This window comes from Acomys russatus, chromosome 25, assembly GCF_903995435.1.
Source record: "Acomys russatus chromosome 25, mAcoRus1.1, whole genome shotgun sequence".
Classification (NCBI taxonomy): Eukaryota; Metazoa; Chordata; class Mammalia; order Rodentia; family Muridae; genus Acomys; species Acomys russatus.
The window spans coordinates 41,951,270-41,970,634 of NC_067161.1; the positions used below are offsets into that span (position 1 = coordinate 41,951,270).

Consider the following 19,365-nt stretch of genomic DNA (forward strand, 5'->3'; position numbering starts at 1 on the left):
ACAGTGTTTTTAGATCTCTCTCTCTCTCTCTCTCCCTCCCTGTCCCTCTCCCTCTCCCCCTTTTTTGGCATTTCTTACTATGCAACTCGGGCTACCTAGAATTTGAGATCCTCCTGCATCAGCACCCTGAATACTGGGATTATGGGTGTGTCCCACCTCCTTAGCTGTAGTGTTCCTTTGAAACACTCTACTATGGAAAGGTCAAGCATATAAACATGAAGATAGGAAAACACAGCATTCCTGCAGACATGCATAGAAGAACACAGCACTCTCACGGATATAGGAAAAGACAGCACACTCACAGACAGGCATGGGAGAGAGCAACACACCCACAGACATAGGACAGCACAGCATACCCACATGCACATCTTCAGAAATTGTTAAGACTGCCTTTTTGTTGATGCTTGTTTTTAAACTCTATTTGGGGTAATGAAGCCTCTACCTTCCTTCTACAAGCTCTTAACTTTGGGTATGAGAAAAAAAGTTAGTGGGAAGAGGGGGCATAAACCCCCTTACTTCTCCCCGCTGTTTAGGGTCAATGGGCTTTTTTGGGGCGATACCAATCTCTGTCAACAGCAAACACAGCAAGCAATCTCTCTGAGGCCCTGCAATGAAGCACCATCAGTCTCTGGTCTCTCCAAACCTGCTCTACACCACAAGCCACCGATGCGAGCCACATTTTCTCTCTCCAGGCTCTTCTACTTATCTCCCTCAGAGTCTTATACACGCCCTTTTCCATGCTGAGGCAGGGCATTACCAGCTGACAAACACAATTCCCCAAAGAAGACAATTATCAGCTGTGGACACACTAAAGTGCAAACTAAAATCCCACACTTGGGATTAAAACAAAAGCATATTTACATGACATAGCTGAGTTTACAAAGAAACAAAAACCTTTCATTACATATCCTCTTTTTGGTTAAAAAAAAGGGAGGGGGACTTTTTCTCTACCATTAGTGAACTATATACAATAAGATCAACTATTAGAATTATCAGGTTAGAATTACATTTACAATGTCCAGTCCGTTTGTATTTGGCTTCCTTGGAAAAAGTAGTCCACTATCTCTCCTTCCTGGTCAGTCCAAAGTTCTGTACCTAAATAAATTTCTTATCATATCTTATATCTATCTAGACCTTAAAACATCTTTTTAGACCTAATTTGTCGTAAGACTATGACTATCTAGTTTTCAACCCCATCAGAGACTTTAGACGGAAATAATGTGACCTAAGTATCTAGGAAGTGTAGTGCAAACAGCTTCCAGAACTATAGAAGTGACAGAGACAGCTGACTTCCTGGACAATCACCAGAGGCTTTTCTGTATCGTTGGGGCATCCCATCTTCAGCCTACTGGCCCAGAATATCTGGCAGACTTTTCTGTGAAGCAGGAACTTTGAAGGACTGGCCACTTAGTCTCTGCAAAGTGGGACAGTCAGTTTTCCAGTGTCCTGCTTGGTCACAGTTTGGTCAAGCAGCCTGTTCTCAGCTATTGAAGGACAGCGTTTTCTCCTGTGGCTGTTTTGCTACTTTTGTTTATTTGATGCCCATCATCATCTTTGAAGTAGATTAGAGGCGCTGCCAGGAGCAGATGTGTCTCTCTGCAGAAAAGCCCTTATTATAAAAACATCTTTTGAATGTCATGTTCTGAAATCTCTGAAGTATTTGAAGACCACCTATTTATTTACTATTCTATAGTACATAATCATACCTATCTGTAGAGCAATGTCCCTTGTTTCTAGCTATGTACTATCTGTTTAGCCTTGAAAACATATACAAGAGACTAAATAAAGCTTATTTCTGTAATTAACTAGCATCCAACAAGACTACAAGTAAGATCACTTATAGGTGATCCACTACTAACTTGCATCTCCAGTCATCCTGAATAGTTTGCAATAGTTAGTTTTCCTAAGACTAGAGCTTTACAGCACATTTTCAAGTGAGTTGCATAAGTTCAGTATATTAAGCAAAAGGTGAATAAAATAACCTTAAATTTCTATCAATATACAATAAATGAGGTGCATGTGCACAATACTAGACAAGAGTTGAACAAAGCAATCTTAAATTTTTATTAATATATAATAATCCATTCCAATGCAAATTATCTGAGACTAGTAGATTCAATAATCTACCTTTTATTCTATAATCCTATACCCCCTTTTTTCATTTATTATTCTCTTTTTCTATCCTTTCCCCTAACACCAGATAGGAGAGAAAGATAAGAGAAAAAGAAAGATAGAGGGGCCAGGGGTGGTGGCGCATGCCTTTAATCCCAGCACTTGGGAGACAGAGGCAGGTGGATCACTGTGAGTTCGATTCCAGCCTGGTCTACAAAGTGAGTCTAGGACAGTCAGGGCTACACAGAGAAACTCTGTCTCAAAACACACACACACACACACACACACACACACACACACACACACACACACACACACATCTCATGCATGTAATGATATATAACAGATTGAGGAAACTGTGTGTGGATTATTTCTAGCAGTTGTTGAACTATTCACCACTCCCTGTGGAAGCACTCGCCAATGGTATCTATTTATTGAACCACTGTTGTTAAAAGTAGGTACTGAGAAAGCAAACCTTTCCCGTCCTGCTCATGCAAGTGGACTGTAAGAAAGCAATCTTTTAAGTCAAGTACTGTTACAGGCCACGACCTAGGTAACAAAGAATGTAAAGGAATTCAAGGCTGTAAAGGACCCATTGGTTGAATTACTCCACTTACTGCTCTCAAATTCGCCATCATCATCCTCCATTTTCCTGATTTCTTTCTTTCTTTTTTTCAACAAACACAGGGGAGTTCCCTGGGCTGGTAGACTCTTCTGTGTGTTGAGCTGCCAGCTGCTCCTGTACCATTTGTGCAAATTTCCCTTTGTTATGGGGCCACTGTCCTTGCCACACAGGTTTGTTTAGTATCCATTTTAGAGGCAGAGCAGTTGGTATTTCAGCAATGCCTCCTCTTATAAATTTGGAAACTCCATCCCTGTGATGTCCTGTGTTTGGACAATGGGCATAGCGTGTGATTGTTCTCGATCGCACGTGTCAATACCTTCCCCAGGAGCATCTACCATATCACCCTCGATTTCCTCATTTGCTGTCCTGAGAAGTGCATGAATATTATTTTGAGCACCCCATTGTTGTAAAAGATCCCTTTCCCCATAAATTTATGGCTATGTGAGCCATATAGGGTCTCAGCTTCCCTGCTTACTCCATCAGACACTTTGTCTTATTTGTGATAATCTACCAATTCCCATAAACTGTGTATAAAACTTCTGAAGTGGCTACTCTGATTTCCAGAACTTTTGGGAGAGCATACTGATGTCAGCTATGTGTCTATCAAACCTTTCATTTCAACACCATTCATTTGTACCATTAATTTGGGTCTCTGATCATTAACCATTGTTTGCCAGAATACGTGTTTTCCAGTACTCCCAAATGCCCCTGTTCTTTCTACTGGAACGGTTTAATGTAGGGAAATAATAACAGCTGAACAATTCTATGCCCTGCATTAATTTCCTTTTTTTTTTTTTTTTTTTTTTTTTTTTTTTTTACATATGCCATGATTTTAATTTCTTCCTTATATCTCCCATCTACAATACCTGGATTCACAATAAATCCTTGAGAAGTTAGTGCACTTCCTTCCGAGATCATCCTTACTGTCCCTGAAGGTAAAGGACCATAAACACTGCTGGTTATCTTGTAACCTTTAATTTTTGAGTCTAATGTAAGAGGCATATCTGTGGCCAGATCCGAAGCTGCACTGCCTTCTGCAGCATGCATAAGGTCAGTAATACTCAGGTCTTTTGTTTCATTGGTTTTGGTTTTTTGAGATAGGGTTTCTCTGTGTAGCCTTGGCTGTCCTGGACTCACTTTGTAGACCAGGCTGGCCTCAAACTCACAATGACCCACCTGCCTCTGCCTCCCGAGTTCTGGGATTAAAGGTGTGCGCCATCACCACCCAGCAGTGATACTTAGTTTTAATTTTCCTGCCTGATTGGTACCTCACAGCTGACCAAGGAAGACAGTCTGTATTGTTTGCTGTGGGGCCTCATGCTGACAGGCCCTCCATTCATTTCCTGACGGCGAGAGGTTACCTCATATGACTTTTTTGGGCCTACAATCCTTAGACCAATGTTTGCTCTTTCCACAGTGACTATAAAACCCTGGGGCACTTTGCATTCCATTGCAGTCAGAAACTGCTTTATCTTTCCTATGAATACCATTTTCTCCAGAGTCAATGCACCTGCTATTTTGAGCTCTGAAGCTTCTAGCCTTACAATTTCTTTGGAAATGGACAAATTCACCACAAGTTAAAGCACTGGGCATTTTGATTTCTGAGACCGCTAGCTATGGCTCGTCTTACATATTGGCATGATGCTCCTGAGAGCCAATATCAGTTGTCTCTCTCATGCATTTGTTTATTGGGGCTCCTGACATTCAATGTTTGCATCTTCAGTCGCCAAGATCACTATCAATGCCTGTCTGGTTTCAGGGTCTGATCTGGCTCTACTTTCAGCTAAGCCCCATCCCTGTAAGAATTCGGTAAAGGCTTCACAGGGCCTTGTATTACTTTGGTAAGTGAGGTGGATTTTCCCCTGGCTCCTCAACCATGTCCCAAGCTCTTAAAAGCTTCCACACAACATTGTTCGATTACAAGATCATCGGATTGGACTTGTTCTTGTAGGTCAGCATAACACCCTTCACCAAGCAATTGATCTTTAACGACGTTTATCCCACTTGCTATATTTTGTTGTTCCATTTTCATGGCTTTGTGCCTCCACCACTATAACTATTGTAACTGCTGGCCAGCTTCTAGCACAGCTGGCATCAACCCCTTCCAATCTTGGGGAATATATCTATTTTGCATAGCTAAGTTACTTAATATTTGTTTAACAAATGAAGATGGCATTCCATAAGAAACAATAGACTCTTTAAAAACGCTTTAAGGCTAACATTGTATTGGACACAATGCTGTCTCAGCATAAGGACTGGAAAGGCTGATGGTGCCTGGGTAGCCCCAGACAACCCCTCTGGTGGCACACTTGGTGCGAGATCAGCCCTTTCGTCCTGTACAAGTCCTATTCTTCCCTTCCCCCTGCCTCATGCAGGTGCCATGAACACCTGGAGGTATGTGGAACAGGGTGGGACGCCAAGATTAGAGAACTCCTGTTCTAAGTTGCCCCTTTACCGGCAGTGCTTTTTGCTTTCCAAGCACTTCAACATTTACTGTAAACTCTCTAATTGCACAACCAACTCTGCATTCCTTTCAGAAAGTCTAGAATTGAGTGACACTTCCAGTTTTCCTATCATCCACTTTTTGTTTTTCAGACCCTTCCTTCATCAACTCATAACTTTTCTAATTGTTCAGTAATTTTTCCAACCTTTTAAAAATGAAATACAGGAAGAAGAGGAAAAGAAATAGAACATCCACTCTGGGAGTAAAGCAGGAGAGAACCCAGAGGCAGACGCTACAGTAAACCTTTTGCTTATATTCTGAAATAGTACATCCGTTCCTTCAGACCCTGTTGTCTCCTTTACAGCATTAGAAACCCAGTTTCTCATTATTCCTATGCTATTTTAACTGTTTTCTTTCCAACCACATTGAGCACCACCTGTTGATGCTTGTTTTTTATAATATATTTTATTAACTTATTCATATTACATCTCAATTGTTATCCCATCCCTTGTATCCTCTCATTTTCCCCTTCCCCCCTTCCCCTATGACTGCGACTGAGGGGGACTTCCTTCCCTGTATATGCTTATAGGGTATCAAGTCTCTTCTTGGTAACCTGCTATCCTTCCTCTGAGTGCTACCAGGCCTCCCCTTCCAGGGGACATGGTCAAATATGGGGCATCAGAGTTCGTGTGAAAGTCAGTCCCCACTCTCTACTCAACTGTGGAGAATGTCCTGTCCATTGCTAGATCTGGGTAGAGGTTCGAAGTTTACTGCACGTATTGTCCTTGGCTGGTGCCATAGTTTGAGCAGGACCCCTAGGTCCAGATTCTCCCATCATAATGTTCTTCTTGTAGGTTTCTAGGACCCTCTGGATCCTTTTATTTCCCCATTCTCCCTTGCTTCTCTCACCTAGAGTCCCAATAGGATGTCCTCCCCTCTGTCCCACTTTCCTGGTAAGTGAAGACTTTCATGGGACATGCCCCTTGGGCTAGTGAGTATATACCATTTGACTCTTTCTGCTTCTGGGTAAACTCACTCATTATGATCATTTCTAGTTCAATCCATTTGTCCACACATTTCAAGAATTCCTTGTTTTTAATAGCTGAGTAGTATTCCATAATGTAAAGGTACCACAGTTTCTTTATCCATTCTTCTACTGAGGGACACTTAGGCTGTTTGCATGTTCTGGCTATTATGAATAAGGCTGCAAGACAGCAAAAGGAGATCAAGGGGATTCTAAAGGGGAAAGGAGGAAGTCTAATTATCCCTATTTGCAGATGATATGCTAGTGTACATAAGTGACCCCCAAAATACCACCAGAGAACCGCTACAGCTGATAAACACCTTCAGCAAATTGGCTGGATAAAAAATTAACTCAAAAAAGTCAGTAGCCTTCCTATATACAAATGTCAATCATGCAGAGGAAGAAATTAGGAAAACTACACCCTTCACATTAGCCACAAATAATATAAAGTATTTAGGAGTTACTCTAACCAAGCAAGTGAAGGACTTGTTTGAAAAAAATTTCAAAACTCTGACGAAAAGATTGAAGATGACATGAGAAGATAGAATGATCTTCCTTGCTCGTGGATCGGGAGAATTAACATAGTAAAAATGGCCATCTTACCAAAAGCAATTTACAGATTCAATGCAATCCCTATCAAAATACCTACACATTTTTTAAAAGGCATTGAAAGTTCAATTCTCAACTTCATATGGAAAAACAAAAAACCCAGAATAGCTAAAACGATGCTTGTTTTTAAACTCTATTGTATTTGGGGCGTTGAAGCCTCTACCCTTTAACCCTGGGTATGAGAAAGAATGTTAGGGGGGAGAAGGAGTGCAAACCCTTTACTTCTCCCCGCTGTTTAGGGTCAATTAGGCTCTTTTAGGGGGCAATACCAATTTCTATCAACAGCAAACACAGCAAGCAGTCTCCTCAGAGCCACTGCATTGAAACATTTCTCTATCTCCAAGCTGTCACACCATCTATCTGTGGTCTCTCCAAACTGCTACATGCCACCTGCCACCACCACACACCACACTTATCTCTCTCTCTCCAGGCTCTCCTATTTATCTTCTTCAGAGTCCTAGACCACGCGCCTCTCCGTGCTGTATGAGAAAGGCCGTTACCAGCTGCCAAAGGCCATGCCTCACATGAGACAATTATTATCTGTGGACAAACTAAAACCCAAGCTAAAATCACACACTTGGAAATAAAACAAAAACATTTACATAACATAACTGAGTTTACAAAGAAACCAAAACTTCCATTATACCTTTTCATCTCCAATCCTTTTTTCACTTGTGTATTTTTCAAACACTTACTGATTATCTTTCAGTTTTAAAACTTATTTATATGTATGCACGTGTGTGTGTGTGTGTGTGTGTGTGTGTGTGTGTGTGTGTGTGTAGGTCAGAAGATACTTTTGTAGTCATTCCTCTCCTTCCAGCATGTGGTCCTGAGGACCAAACTCAGTTTATCAGTCTTGGTGGCGAATAAATATCTTTACCCACTGAGCAGTCTTGGCCACCCTTGTATACTTTATTATTTTCCTTATATACTTTAAATAAACTTAAGATCCATTAGTCTTAAAGGAGGAAAGTGCATAGGGTTTTTTTTGGAGGGGAATAGGTATTCTCAATCCATGGTTACTTGGCTCTCTATTTCCTGGTTTGTGGTGAAGGCAGGGCAGCACCTCCCTTCCCCAATGAGCCTCCTCCAAGTAGGACCATGTCCTCATAGCTTCCTGGTTGTGAAGCTGTGGATGAATCCACTCATCCATGAGATGAACTATTCACCAGCTGGGGCCTTGGGGGCATGACTTCTGCTCAGCATCACTGCCTGTGTTGGCTGCTGTGGTTCCCACGTGTTACCCACACACCACCATGGCCTTCCCCACATCCCTCCCCTACTCTCCAACAAGGGTTCTGGCTTCTTCTTCTTCTTCTTCTTCTTCTTCTTCTTCTTCTTCTTCTTCTTCTTCTTCTTTCTCTTCTTCTTCTTCTTCTTCTTCTTCTTCTTCTTCTTCTTCTTCTTCTTCTTCTTCTTCTTCTTCTATTCCTTCCACTAACTTGAAGTGTATTTCAGCTTCGAGAGAGTTGAAAATGCAAACAAACATTTTATATGGCAATGTAATAATCTAGATATTAATTTTGAAAAATATGTAGAGGGGGGCTAGAGAGATGTCTCAGTGGTTAGGAATATTTGACAGTTTTGCAGGGGATCCAGTTTTGTTCTTAGCAATTACATGGTGGCTACAATTCCTAACTCCAGTTTTGGAGATCTCATGCTGTCTTCAGGACTCCACAGGCACCAGGCAGCATGTGGTGCACATACATATATGCAGGCAAAGCACTCATGCACATAAAATAAAAGAAATAACTCTTTCAAACTTTAAATATATGTAGAAAGCCACCACATTTGGAAATGAAGAATTGTGAAGATTTTTTTTGTTTTGTTTTGTTTTGTTTTGCTTTTTTTTGAGACAGAGTTTCTCTGTGTAGCCTTGGCTGTCCTAGACTCGCTTTGTGAACCAGGCTGGCTTTGAACTCACAGGGATCTGCCTGCCTCTGCCTCCCGAGTGCTGGGATTAAAGGCATGTGCCACCACCGCCCAGCCTGAACTGTGAAGAATTTATGGGTCAAAGAAGAAAGAAAACAACAATAAACCCAGAAACATCTTGGACTGGGTACAGGAAGATACATATAAACATAGATATAAATATCAGAATGAGACATGCTAGAGAGCATCCAGGAGGCACGAGCATTCTGGAATTACTGCTCTCACATTGAACTATAGGATTCATTTGGTTTTTGTCTCCTCACCTTGACATAGTTTAGGGTCGGACCCCAAGCTCCTGGAAGTCCATAACACCCAGCAGCATTGTTCTTTCTGCCCCACAGAGTTCCTCAGTTGCCGAAAAGAGCAAGGCAAGTATTATGACCATCTCCTGGGGGCCTGTGTCAGCTGCGACTCCACCTGCACACAGCACCCTCAGCAGTGTGCGCACTTCTGTGAGAAAAGGGCCAGAAGCCAGGCGAACCTCCAGCCTGAGTTCAGGAGACCGTGGGCTGGGGAGGTGGAAGCCAGGCCGGATACCTCAGGAAGGCACCAGGGAGCGGAGCATGGAGGCTTGCAGGAGGGCCCAGGTAAGTGGCCCAAGGCCAGCGCCTGTGGGAGCTGAAGGTCACAATGGGTAGGAGGCCGGGCAACAGGCTGCAACAACAGGTGTCTTTGGTCCAAGAGGCCTAGACTCTCAGCAAATGGCCTGAAGCCAGGGAGGTCACTTCGTGCTAGGAAAATGTTTAGATGAAATTTTTAGAAGTCTATGGGACATTTTGTCCCGCATACGTGGTCTACGTTGCTCACATCTGATACCTCAAGCACTTAGCCATCTCTTTGTAGTGAAAATATTCATAATCTGTTTAAAGTTTCCCCTTGGTGTTGTGCAATGCAGGGACTGGACCCCGACACTCATGGCACTAGTCAAGAGGTCAGCTGGGGAGCCATGCTCTCACTCTGTTAACTTCTGGGATACAAAATCCGTTGTCATGGCCTCCCTAGCCCCTTTCCCAGGGTTGTCCCTTTCTACATAGCCTCTCTGAGGTTCTTATTCTATGGGGTAAAAAGGCCCAGACCAGACCAGAGTTGAAGAGAATGAGTCTGCAGGGCCGGGGGGTGCGGGTGGGGGGTGGGAGTGGGGGCGGCAAACTCTTGGTAAATGAAAGAATTAAACAACCAGAGGGAAATGGAAACTCAGAGAGACTTTGGTGGTGAAAGCTGGCATCTATTGGTCTGAAAGATGGGGCCCCAAGACCTAGAGGCACAACCTTTGAACTTGCAGAGGAATGCAAATTACATGGTTGCGGGGGGCAATGTGAGGGGGGTAAAGCTAAGAATAGAGAAGGAAGAAGCGGGGGGGGGGGGGGTCTTGTCAGGGGCAGAAGGAGGAAGTGAGCTGCGTTTCCGTGTGAACTGTTTCTTGGGTCTGCAGGATGGAAGATAGGTCAGTTGCTTTTTTCTAACCCTCCAGGGGATTGGCTGATTTCTGGGAATTCCATGGGTGACAGATTTCCTGGGTCCTTGGGCTTGCTTTAGGGTGCTGGTTTGGCACTGGGGCGGATTTCCTTTAATCCCAGACCTTTACATATAAGGATGGGGACGCCATTTTCTAGCTGGCTGCTTTCTGCTGGGGCTGGGAGTCATCGTTTTTGGGAGTTTTCAAGTCTGGGGTGATTCTAGAAGAAGCGTTGTCTTTATCTTGTGTGGTGGACTAGGTGAAGGCAGTGATGCAGCCCAGGAGAAACCTCCATGAAAAAGTTGAAAGGACAGGGTGAACCTTACCATGCTGATGTTAAGGAGGAAGGGAGTGAGCAAGGGGAGGAGCCAGGATGGGCGGGAACCTGGACTCCATCTAGAGGGGACTTTTTGCTGAATTTTCTGTGCCTGGTCTTGAGCCAGTTTTGATCTGTTATTGTGGAAGCAGCGCTGTTGCTAGAGAGAGCCTGAGGGGGTGCGGCTGACCTGGCTCTCCTCATCCTGCCTGAGGTGGTGCGGCTGACCTGGCTCTCCTCATCCTGCCTGAGGGGGTGCGGCTGACCTGGCTCTCCCCATCCTGTTGTTCTCCTGTAGTCCTGGAAGAATGGCCTGAGTGACAAGAGGAGGGATGGGTCCCACAGCCCGTTTTGCTCTTATCGATGTAGGTGTAGAGATAGAAATTGGAGCTTTGAGGGGACATTTTTCCTGCCACCCCCAAGAGTCCTGCCTTAAAGAAAAGACAAGCAAGTGATGTTCAGAATGGTTTCCTGGTGGATTTCCATTTGCAGAGTACTTTGATGTGTGTCAGGCATGCCACATGGAGGAGTGTACTAGGGACATGGCAGTGAAAGGCTGCAAGATGACCAGGAGAGACAGACTTTTTTTTATTATTATTATTTTGTTGTTGTTGTTGTTTGAGACAGGGTTTCTCTGTGTAGCCTTGGCTGCCCTGGACTTCCTTTGTAGATCAGGCTGGCTTCAAACTCAGGTCGATCCACCTGCCTCTGCCTCCCGAGTACTGGGATTAAAGGCGTGCGCCACCACGCCGGGCTTGACAGGCTTATTTTAATTAATTAATTAGTTCATTTTGAGCTAGACAAAAGGTATTGGTGTTGAGGGAACACTGGTAAGGTGGGGGGAGGTTCTAGGAGCCCACAGGAGGGTTAGGTTTGAATGGAGAGAGGAGGTGATAAGGATTTGAAAGGATTTTCCTAGACTAGGGAAGGCGGGTCTTCCTCCTTATCCCCAGCAATGCTGGGAACCAGAAGAGGTTGAGACAGATTGAAAGTGGATAGTACCAGGGAGGCGGGTAGTGCCAGGAGGGCCGTCTATAAGGAAGTGGTTCAGGGTCCTGTGGAGCAAAGGTGGTGATGGTGAGGCTGCTCTGGTGAGGACAGAGGGAGCTGACAGGAATGGGGTCTACGAACATATAAGAGGGCCTTGTGAAGTCCAGCTGGTAAGGTGCCTTGAATAGATGTTGGTGCACAGCACATTTAGGAGACCCCTCCTCACTGTTTCAAGGGTCCCCCAGTATCTTTATGGGTGAATCGAAGGTGTGAGGGTGAGGCAAGTCAGACTAGAAGTAGGGCCGGGAAATGCTTGATTGGGAGTTTGAGACTAGTGAAGACTCACTCACCCAGAAGAAGAGGGACAGAAAGAAAAACCTTGGCTAAATAGATCAGGCACTTGGGAACTCCCCAAAATCCAGTCTCTCTCTTCAGGGACGGGGCTTTGTTTTTTTTTTAAGTCTTTGAAGGGTTTTTCCCTCCTAATGTAGGGTTGGTTGGTCATCTTTGTTTTGTTTTGAGACAGGGTACTCCAGTGTAGCCCTTGCTGTTCTAGAACTTGCTGTGTACACAGGCAAGCCTCAGACTCTCAGCCATCCACCTGCCTCTGCTTTCCGGGTGCTGGGATCGATCGAAGGTGTGCATCAGCGCAACCAGCGAGGGTTGGTTAGGACAGATTTGAATGACAGTATAGCTGACTGGCTCACACCAGTGGCATCCTGATCTGGCGTTGAGCTCATAGGGCCAGTCCTTCAGCAGAAGGCGCCACTGGGGGAGGAAATCCAGCAGGCCTTTGCTTTTGTCTCAGAGGAAGAAGCTGGCCGTCTTGGAAGTTCACCATCTTTATTACCTAGCCATGGCCTCTCTCTCTATCGGTCTGCTTCCCAGGGAGTCTGTCTAACTCCTAGCCCCCCATCTCCCCCTTTTTGGAGGTCACCCTAACTGCTTGGGGACACAGAGTGATGTAAAGTGGGCAGCATCCAGAGCCCTTGCGAGGAGGGGCAACCTAAGGGGCCATGATGACGCTCAATAGCCAGGACATTAGACAGTGATGCCGGAGCGTGTTCTTAGAGCATGTGGGTGATGGAGCAGCAGCAACACACAGACAGTGAGACTGTTGGCGTATTATAATTCCTATCGAGGGTGTAGTTAACATAGTTGGGCGGTTTTGCCCTTATTAGAGGAAGTGGAGAGGTCAAAGAACCCTTGGCAAGCTCTGTCATAAGCATCGGTGAGATTGATGATTTCTTTGTTACCACTGTCCACTGTATGACGTGTGCACATGGAGGAGACCATGTTTAAGTCCAGAGGCCGGCCACTGGGTCTTCTCTATTATAGCTCCCTGGGTAGAACGTTAATAAGCAACATTAATGATGAAAATGTCTCAACATCATGATTAACATAAGTTTTTCTTAGTAATTATACTGCTGACTGGACCCCGTACCAGAGCCCTGCAGAAGGATAAAATATCTGTGCAGTAAGCTGTCTGTTACATCACACTCCAGTTTGTATAAGGAGTGAATACCTAGAAACTAAGCATCTAACCGACAACTTAAAAGAGAAACAGAGCAGGGTGTAGTGGCACACACCTTTAAAACTCAGCACTCAGGAGTCAGAGACAGACGGATCTTTGTGAGTTCAAAGCTAGCCTGGTCTACAAAGTAAGTTCCAGGACAGCCAGGGCTCTGTTACACAGAGAAATACTGGAGAGAGAGAGAGAGAGAGAGAGAGAGAGAGAGAGAGAGAGAGAGAGAGAGAGAGACAGACAGACAGACAGACAGACAGACAGACAGAGACAGACAGACAAAGACAGAGAGATAGCATCCCATACAGTCTTTTTAAAATAGAATTATCCAGAAATATCTCATGGGCACTACATGGATATCCTGAAACGTTTTCCCAAACCTTCAGTGTGATGTACTAAATGCCCAGAGCAGGCCAGTCAGTCCATAGAGACAGCGGGTAGATGAATGTCGCTGGGGGCCAGGTGAGGGGAGATGGTGAAGGACCATTCATGGGACAGGAAGTTTTTCAATGGAGATAGAAATAGCCTCAAATTGGAGAGTGGAAATGGTTGCACAACTTCATGAAGATGCTTTTTAAAAACACTCAAAATTCACCAAAGTGGTAAATGTGATGGGTTACAAATCACACCCTAGGGCTGGAGAGGTGGCTCAGAGGTTAAGAGCATTGGCTGGTTCTTCCAAAGGTCCCGAGTTCAATTCCCAGTAACCACATGGTGGCTCACAACCATCTGTAATGAGATCTGGTGCCCTCTCCTGGCCTGCAGGTGTACATGCAGGCAGAATGCTGTGTGCATAATAAATGAATAAATCTTTAAAACCAAAACCAAAATCAAATTACACTCTAGTTTTAAGAGCAAAGGCATTGACAGCCCCCTTCATCCTCCATCCTGCTCCCTGTGAGAAAACACCCCAAGCACCTAAGAGAGTCATAAAGGAGAATTGTCTGATTAACCTCACGCAACCAGTTCTGACTAACGCACGGAAGGGAGCACGGAAGGGAGCTGGCCCTGAGCAGAATCCCCTCCGCTCACAGAGGCCCAGGCCCCAAGCTACACTGAGCAGTTACACACTGTTCTACAGAGACAGGAATTCTAAGCTTTGGTTATTTGGACAAGCGGCGAGATTTACAGTGTAAAACATCGTCATTTTCCCACCGAGACAGAGCAGGGCTGCTTTTCCCAGGCAGCTGTAACTGAGGTCATCCCGCAGGCAGATCTCTGCTCTTCCTAATAAGAGGCATGAATTAGCACTGCCAGCCAGGGCTGTCCTCTAAACTGCCTGGCAAAGGCAGTGCTCCATTAGTTAAAATGTATTTTTGTGTAACTTAATGCTTTCTGAGAAAGCTTAGTGATACATCTTTTTATGTGTTTACTGCTTTCACTCCCTCCTCAAGGGCTCAGTCCCCTAATTCCCTAGCACAGAGGATGCCTTAGTCCCTGGCTTGCCAGACCCAGGGGATGAATTGAGAGGAGAAATGGCAGGAGCAGAGCCTTGGCCTGAGGCAAGGTCTTAGTCCTGCACCCCAGCTGTAAAGGGAACTATGCCCCAATTCCCAGAGCCTTTCTGCTTCACACCTGGGCCCAGACTCCTCGGGCCTGACAGGAGACCCGAGGCTTGGCAGAGTCCCTTCCTTGGTCTATTATCCATGTATACAAGTGTGCACGCATCCATCCATCCATCCCTGGGTCTGTCTGCCTCCAAAGCATCTGGAGAAAACAGAATTGGCCAGCCCCAGAGGTGGTCCAGCTTTAAGGAAAAAGGTGCTATCCGTTTGGAGCGAAACAGGGCCAATTCCCCCACGACTCAGAAAGCATAGCAGTGAAGTCTTGGGACCAGGAAAGAAATACCATGGGCCCATCAGCAAGGCTGGCCTGGGGATGGCTATGGCCTAATGAGGTTAAAAAAAAAAAAAGCCTAAGGTAGGGAGGGCATTTGGTTCTGAAATGCGGGAGGGTACAAGTAGCTACATGCCTAAATATAACACCTTCCGAGAAGGGGAGACTGGGGGATTCCGCGTCCCCCTCGCACCCACGAACCTGTGCTCTTGTCTGTATTGAACCACCCACAGGATTGAAGCTGAGCAGCGACCTAGTTCTAGTCTACAGCATACTGGGGCTCTGCCTCTGTGCCATCTTCTGCTGTTTCTTGGTGGCTGTGGCCTGCTTCCTCCGGCGTAGAGGAGAGCCGCTTCCCAGCCAGCGTGCAGGGTCCTGTAGGTCACAAGCAAAGTCTCCCCACCGTAAGTGCGGAAAGCCACGCCTCCTTCCCTGACAAGCACCAGCTGTCGACTCCCCTCCCCCATCCACCACCACGCCCGTTTCCGGGTGGACATTCTCTGAGCCCAGCGTCCTGAAGCATCTTAGTAAAATCAGGTTCAAGAAACAGGGCCAGAAGAAAGGGTGGGTGTTAAGTTCGGCTTTGGGAGGAGATCTGGAAAGGGATCACCCCGGGGCGGCGGCTGGATGGTTTCGGGGTTCAGAGAGAAGTGAGCCCAGCCTTAAAAGCCTCTTCAAGGGGCGCACAGGAGAGCAAGCCCTGAAGTGGCTGTTAAAGCACTGGACTTCTGGACCAGGCAGTGTGTCATGGTCCTTGGAGCATATGGCGTCCTCCTCTGTCCTTGCAGGGCCCGCGACGGAGGCTCGCAGCGAGGTGGTCTTGCCACCCCAGCCTGTCGAGACGTGCAGCTTCTGCTTCCCGGAGCGCGGGTCGCCCACGCAGGAGAGCGCGCGTGCGCTCGGGATGCTCGGCTTCGCAGGCACCGCCACCCAGCAGCCCTGTGAGCTCGCATCGGTCGGCGGCCTGGGTGTCCTGCGAGTGCCCACCGGGGACACGCGTCCGGGAGCTTGACAGCCAGCGAAGGAGGAGGACCGGGAAGTGAGAGGATGGAATGCGAGGACTTGGGAAGTGGTGGACAAGAGACCAGATGAAGACACGAAAGAGAGGCAGTCAAGCTGTGTGCTTCTCTTCAGTGGAGAAAGATGGAGAAGCCGGCACCAGAACGTTGTCCTTACAAACAAGTGTTCTTTCCTAGGGCCTTGGCCTGATATGAGTGCAGAGTGAATGTTTTTTGTGAATTAAGTGTGTGCGTGTGTGTGTGTGTGTGTGTGTGTGTGTATGTGCGTGCAAATGCTGAGTTGTGTCACGTGTACATGTCCATGTGCATTGTGTGTCTGTGTATTGTGTGCCTGTATTAATTTCATGTGTATGTGCACGTATACGTATGTGTGAATTTTGTGCATTCAGGTATGTGTGTGTACATGTGTGCACGGCCGATGTGGTGTAGTCAGGATAGTGAGTGAAGGCCCCTCTGCGTGAAAAATGACGGGTGTTTCCTGGACCTCAGCAAGAAGAGTAGGTTCCATTGCATCCCTTTTTAGGAGCGACTATGCTTATCTTTTCAATTGCACCTAAACCTCCAGGTGCAGGAAAATATCCTCAGAAGCATTTTCCCAGCAAGCTTAAGTATGAAATTGTACACAGTGAAATTGCATTTCTACTACCCGAGTACCTGGCAGGCCTAACCCGCGGCAAAGGCCACACAACAGGCGCCCCTGTTCTCACCACTCATAGCTAGTAGGCTGCCACGCACAGTGTAACCCTTACGACAGCTCTATCCTTGTCACTCTACAGTCTGTCTTCTGTCTCTGGGTCCGTCCTCCCTTTTGTATTTCATGTTACAGTCTGAAATGGCGTCGTTTCGGCTCCTCTGTAAAGACTCCATCTCCAAATAAGGCCACACTCGAAGCGCTAAGGGTTAGAGATTCCAATCTAGTGAGTTTTCAAGGACAAACTGAACCCACAGTGGAGGCCCCGGGAGGCCACCACTGCTTTATCTGTGTTGAAAAGTTAGCATCTAACAAGTTCTTGTCCAAGATGTGTTGTGCCAGCCCTACATCATTACTGTGTGCACCATGATCAACTTCCTCCAACAGGCTGGACAGGAAGACCCTGGCTCCTGCTACAGACATGTGCTAGACGTGAGCCGAAGAGCACGGACAAGACTCCAGCGCTCAGCTTGTCTGGGACATGAACCTGGTTCCAGTCTTTACAATCTGCAGTTTTAAAACCCAGGGGCTGGGGCTGGAGAGATGGCTCAGAGGTTAAGAGCACTGGCTGATCTTCCAGAGATCCTGAGTTCAATGCCCAGCAACCACGTGGTGGCTCACAACCATCTGTGGTGTGATCTGATGCCCTCTTCTGGCCTGTGGGTGTACATGCAGGCAGAGAACCATATACACAATAAATAAACAAATCTGTTTTAAAAAATAAAAATAAAATAAAAACCCAGGGGCTGTAAACGCAAAATGTTTCTCAAGCTGGGGGTGGGGGAGCACAGGTGACAAGAACACAGCGTGAGGAGAGTCCAGCTCGGCTTCAGTCAAAGACAGTCCTGAGAGGTTTTGGTCCGCTTTTCTGTGGATCTTTTGTGTGAATTTTGTTTTTTACTTTCTGTGTGTAAAGAAAAGGCTCTTTTGCCAATTTTATCCATTGTGTTGAATCAACCAGCAGAATATCAAGCCAGCCTGACTCCTCTTGCATGGACCCCTTAAGACATTTTTATTAGTATATTATTAATTGAATAAAACTGGTTTTGCACAGCTTTTACAAAATTGTTTATAATGTGTTTTGTTAGTCTCTCCCACCCCACAACTCTCTCATCTCTCATCTCCTTCCTCTGGCCTCCTCAACACAAATCGTTACCCTTCTAGTTTCATGTCTAAAAAAAATCTGGGTTCTGTAAATGTGAGAAAACCTAGCATTCTTCTTTCTTAATCTTATTTTCCTTAATACTCTTTCTAATTGCAACCATTTTCTTTGTTTTCTTAATTTCTCACCTGGATTTCTGGGCCAGCCTCTTTGATGATATCTTTCTCCCAACCTCGCATTGGTGTGTCTGTAAAGGACCAGGTGTGAACAACCAGGTGTGTGCACTGTGTGGTCTTCCTGAGGCTGCTCAGCAACTCTTCCTCTATAATAACTTTTTTGTCTTGTTTTTATAGTGGTCTGAATGTGATGCTTAAGGGTTTGTTGTTTTGGCTAGTTTGTTTCATTTATCCTGCTTTGGGTTAAGATTCGGGGGGGGGGGGGTTGATACTGCCCTCTATCATCCATCTATCTAGATTATCCATCATCTTCCTTCCTACCTAGCTATCCATTTACCTACCTATTTACCTACGTACCTATCCTCTATTTTCAAGTTCTGAGGCCTTGTTTTTCTCTGTTTCTTTCTTCACCTGCTCAGTCTCCTCTTCAAGGTACCAAGGATAGATGCTACTGCTATCTCTCTCTCTCTCTCTCTCTCTCTCTCTCTCTCTCTCTCTCTCTCTCTCTCTGGTTTTTCAAGACAGGGTTTCTCTGTGTTAGCCTTGGCTGTCCTGGACTTGCTTTGTAGACCAGGCTGGCCTCGAACTCACAGAGATCCACCTGCCTCTGCCTCCCAAGTGCTGGGATTAAAGGTGTGTGCCACCATGCCTGGCTTAGATGCTACATCTCTTACCACAGCTGCTGCCTCCTGACTTCCTGATACCCCCATCTCTCTGCTGCAATCTCCACCTATTTGCACATGTTGTCCACCAGACTTTCTGTCCACTCCACTCTCTCTTGTAAAAGTAACTTTTATTCTCTTGGCTCAATTGTCATCTTGGAGGCTTACTACCTCCATCTTCTAACCTAGGCCTAGCTTTAGAAGCTTCTAGCCTCTGTACAGTCTAACCTAAGCCTAGAATGTTTTCAGCCTCTGAGACTTAGTGCTTCATAAGATCACCCTTTCTTGTTTTTTCTGAGCTCTGGGCTGGCTGATTCGACTCAGCTGTTTTAGCTCAAACTCTTCTCCAAGCTGACTGATTCAAGCTGGCTTCTTTCTCCACCCAGAGTTGCTCTGCTTGGCCTCAGACTAATTTAGCAATCTGCTGTAATCTCCTGGCTGCTTCTCATTTCCTGACTCGTTCTGTCTTCACCTGAGTTCTCTCTCTGCAACCCATCTTTTCGTCAGTATCCTAGTAAAACTGCCTCTTAAGTAGCTTCCCTTTCCTATCTCTTCTTGTGGGAGTTGGACATATCCTATTCTGTCAAATCTTCTCTGATTTGTCACTGAGACATCACTTTCAAACATTGGTGTTTTCTTCTACAAATTAACTTTACTTTCATTTGGGATTAAAAGCATGTACCACCATGCCTGGACCTAAGCTTGTCTTTACCTGATACCTGCTCTATACCAGGCTGACCTTGAACTCAGATCTGTTTGCCTCTGTCTCCTGGATTAAAGGTATGTTTGTATTCCAGCTGGATCACACAGATCTAGGTCTTTGGATGTGATCTCTTGTCAGAGCAGC

The 19,365-nt window shown here is 45.7% G+C and overlaps 1 protein-coding gene across 1 annotated transcript in view; it reads left to right on the plus strand.

Annotated features, from left to right (window-relative positions):
- Tnfrsf13b (TNF receptor superfamily member 13B) overlaps window positions 1–15,958 on the plus strand; it is a 47,438-nt gene extending 31,480 nt beyond the window's left edge. The window contains exons 4-6 of the mRNA XM_051167285.1: window positions 9,087–9,332; window positions 15,102–15,272; window positions 15,657–15,958. Of these exons, the coding sequence (XP_051023242.1) occupies window positions 9,087–9,332; window positions 15,102–15,272; window positions 15,657–15,880 (641 nt within the window). The 3' untranslated portion in view covers window positions 15,881–15,958. The remainder of the gene's footprint in view (window positions 1–9,086; window positions 9,333–15,101; window positions 15,273–15,656) is intronic.
- Window positions 15,959–19,365: the final 3,407 nt, after the last annotated feature.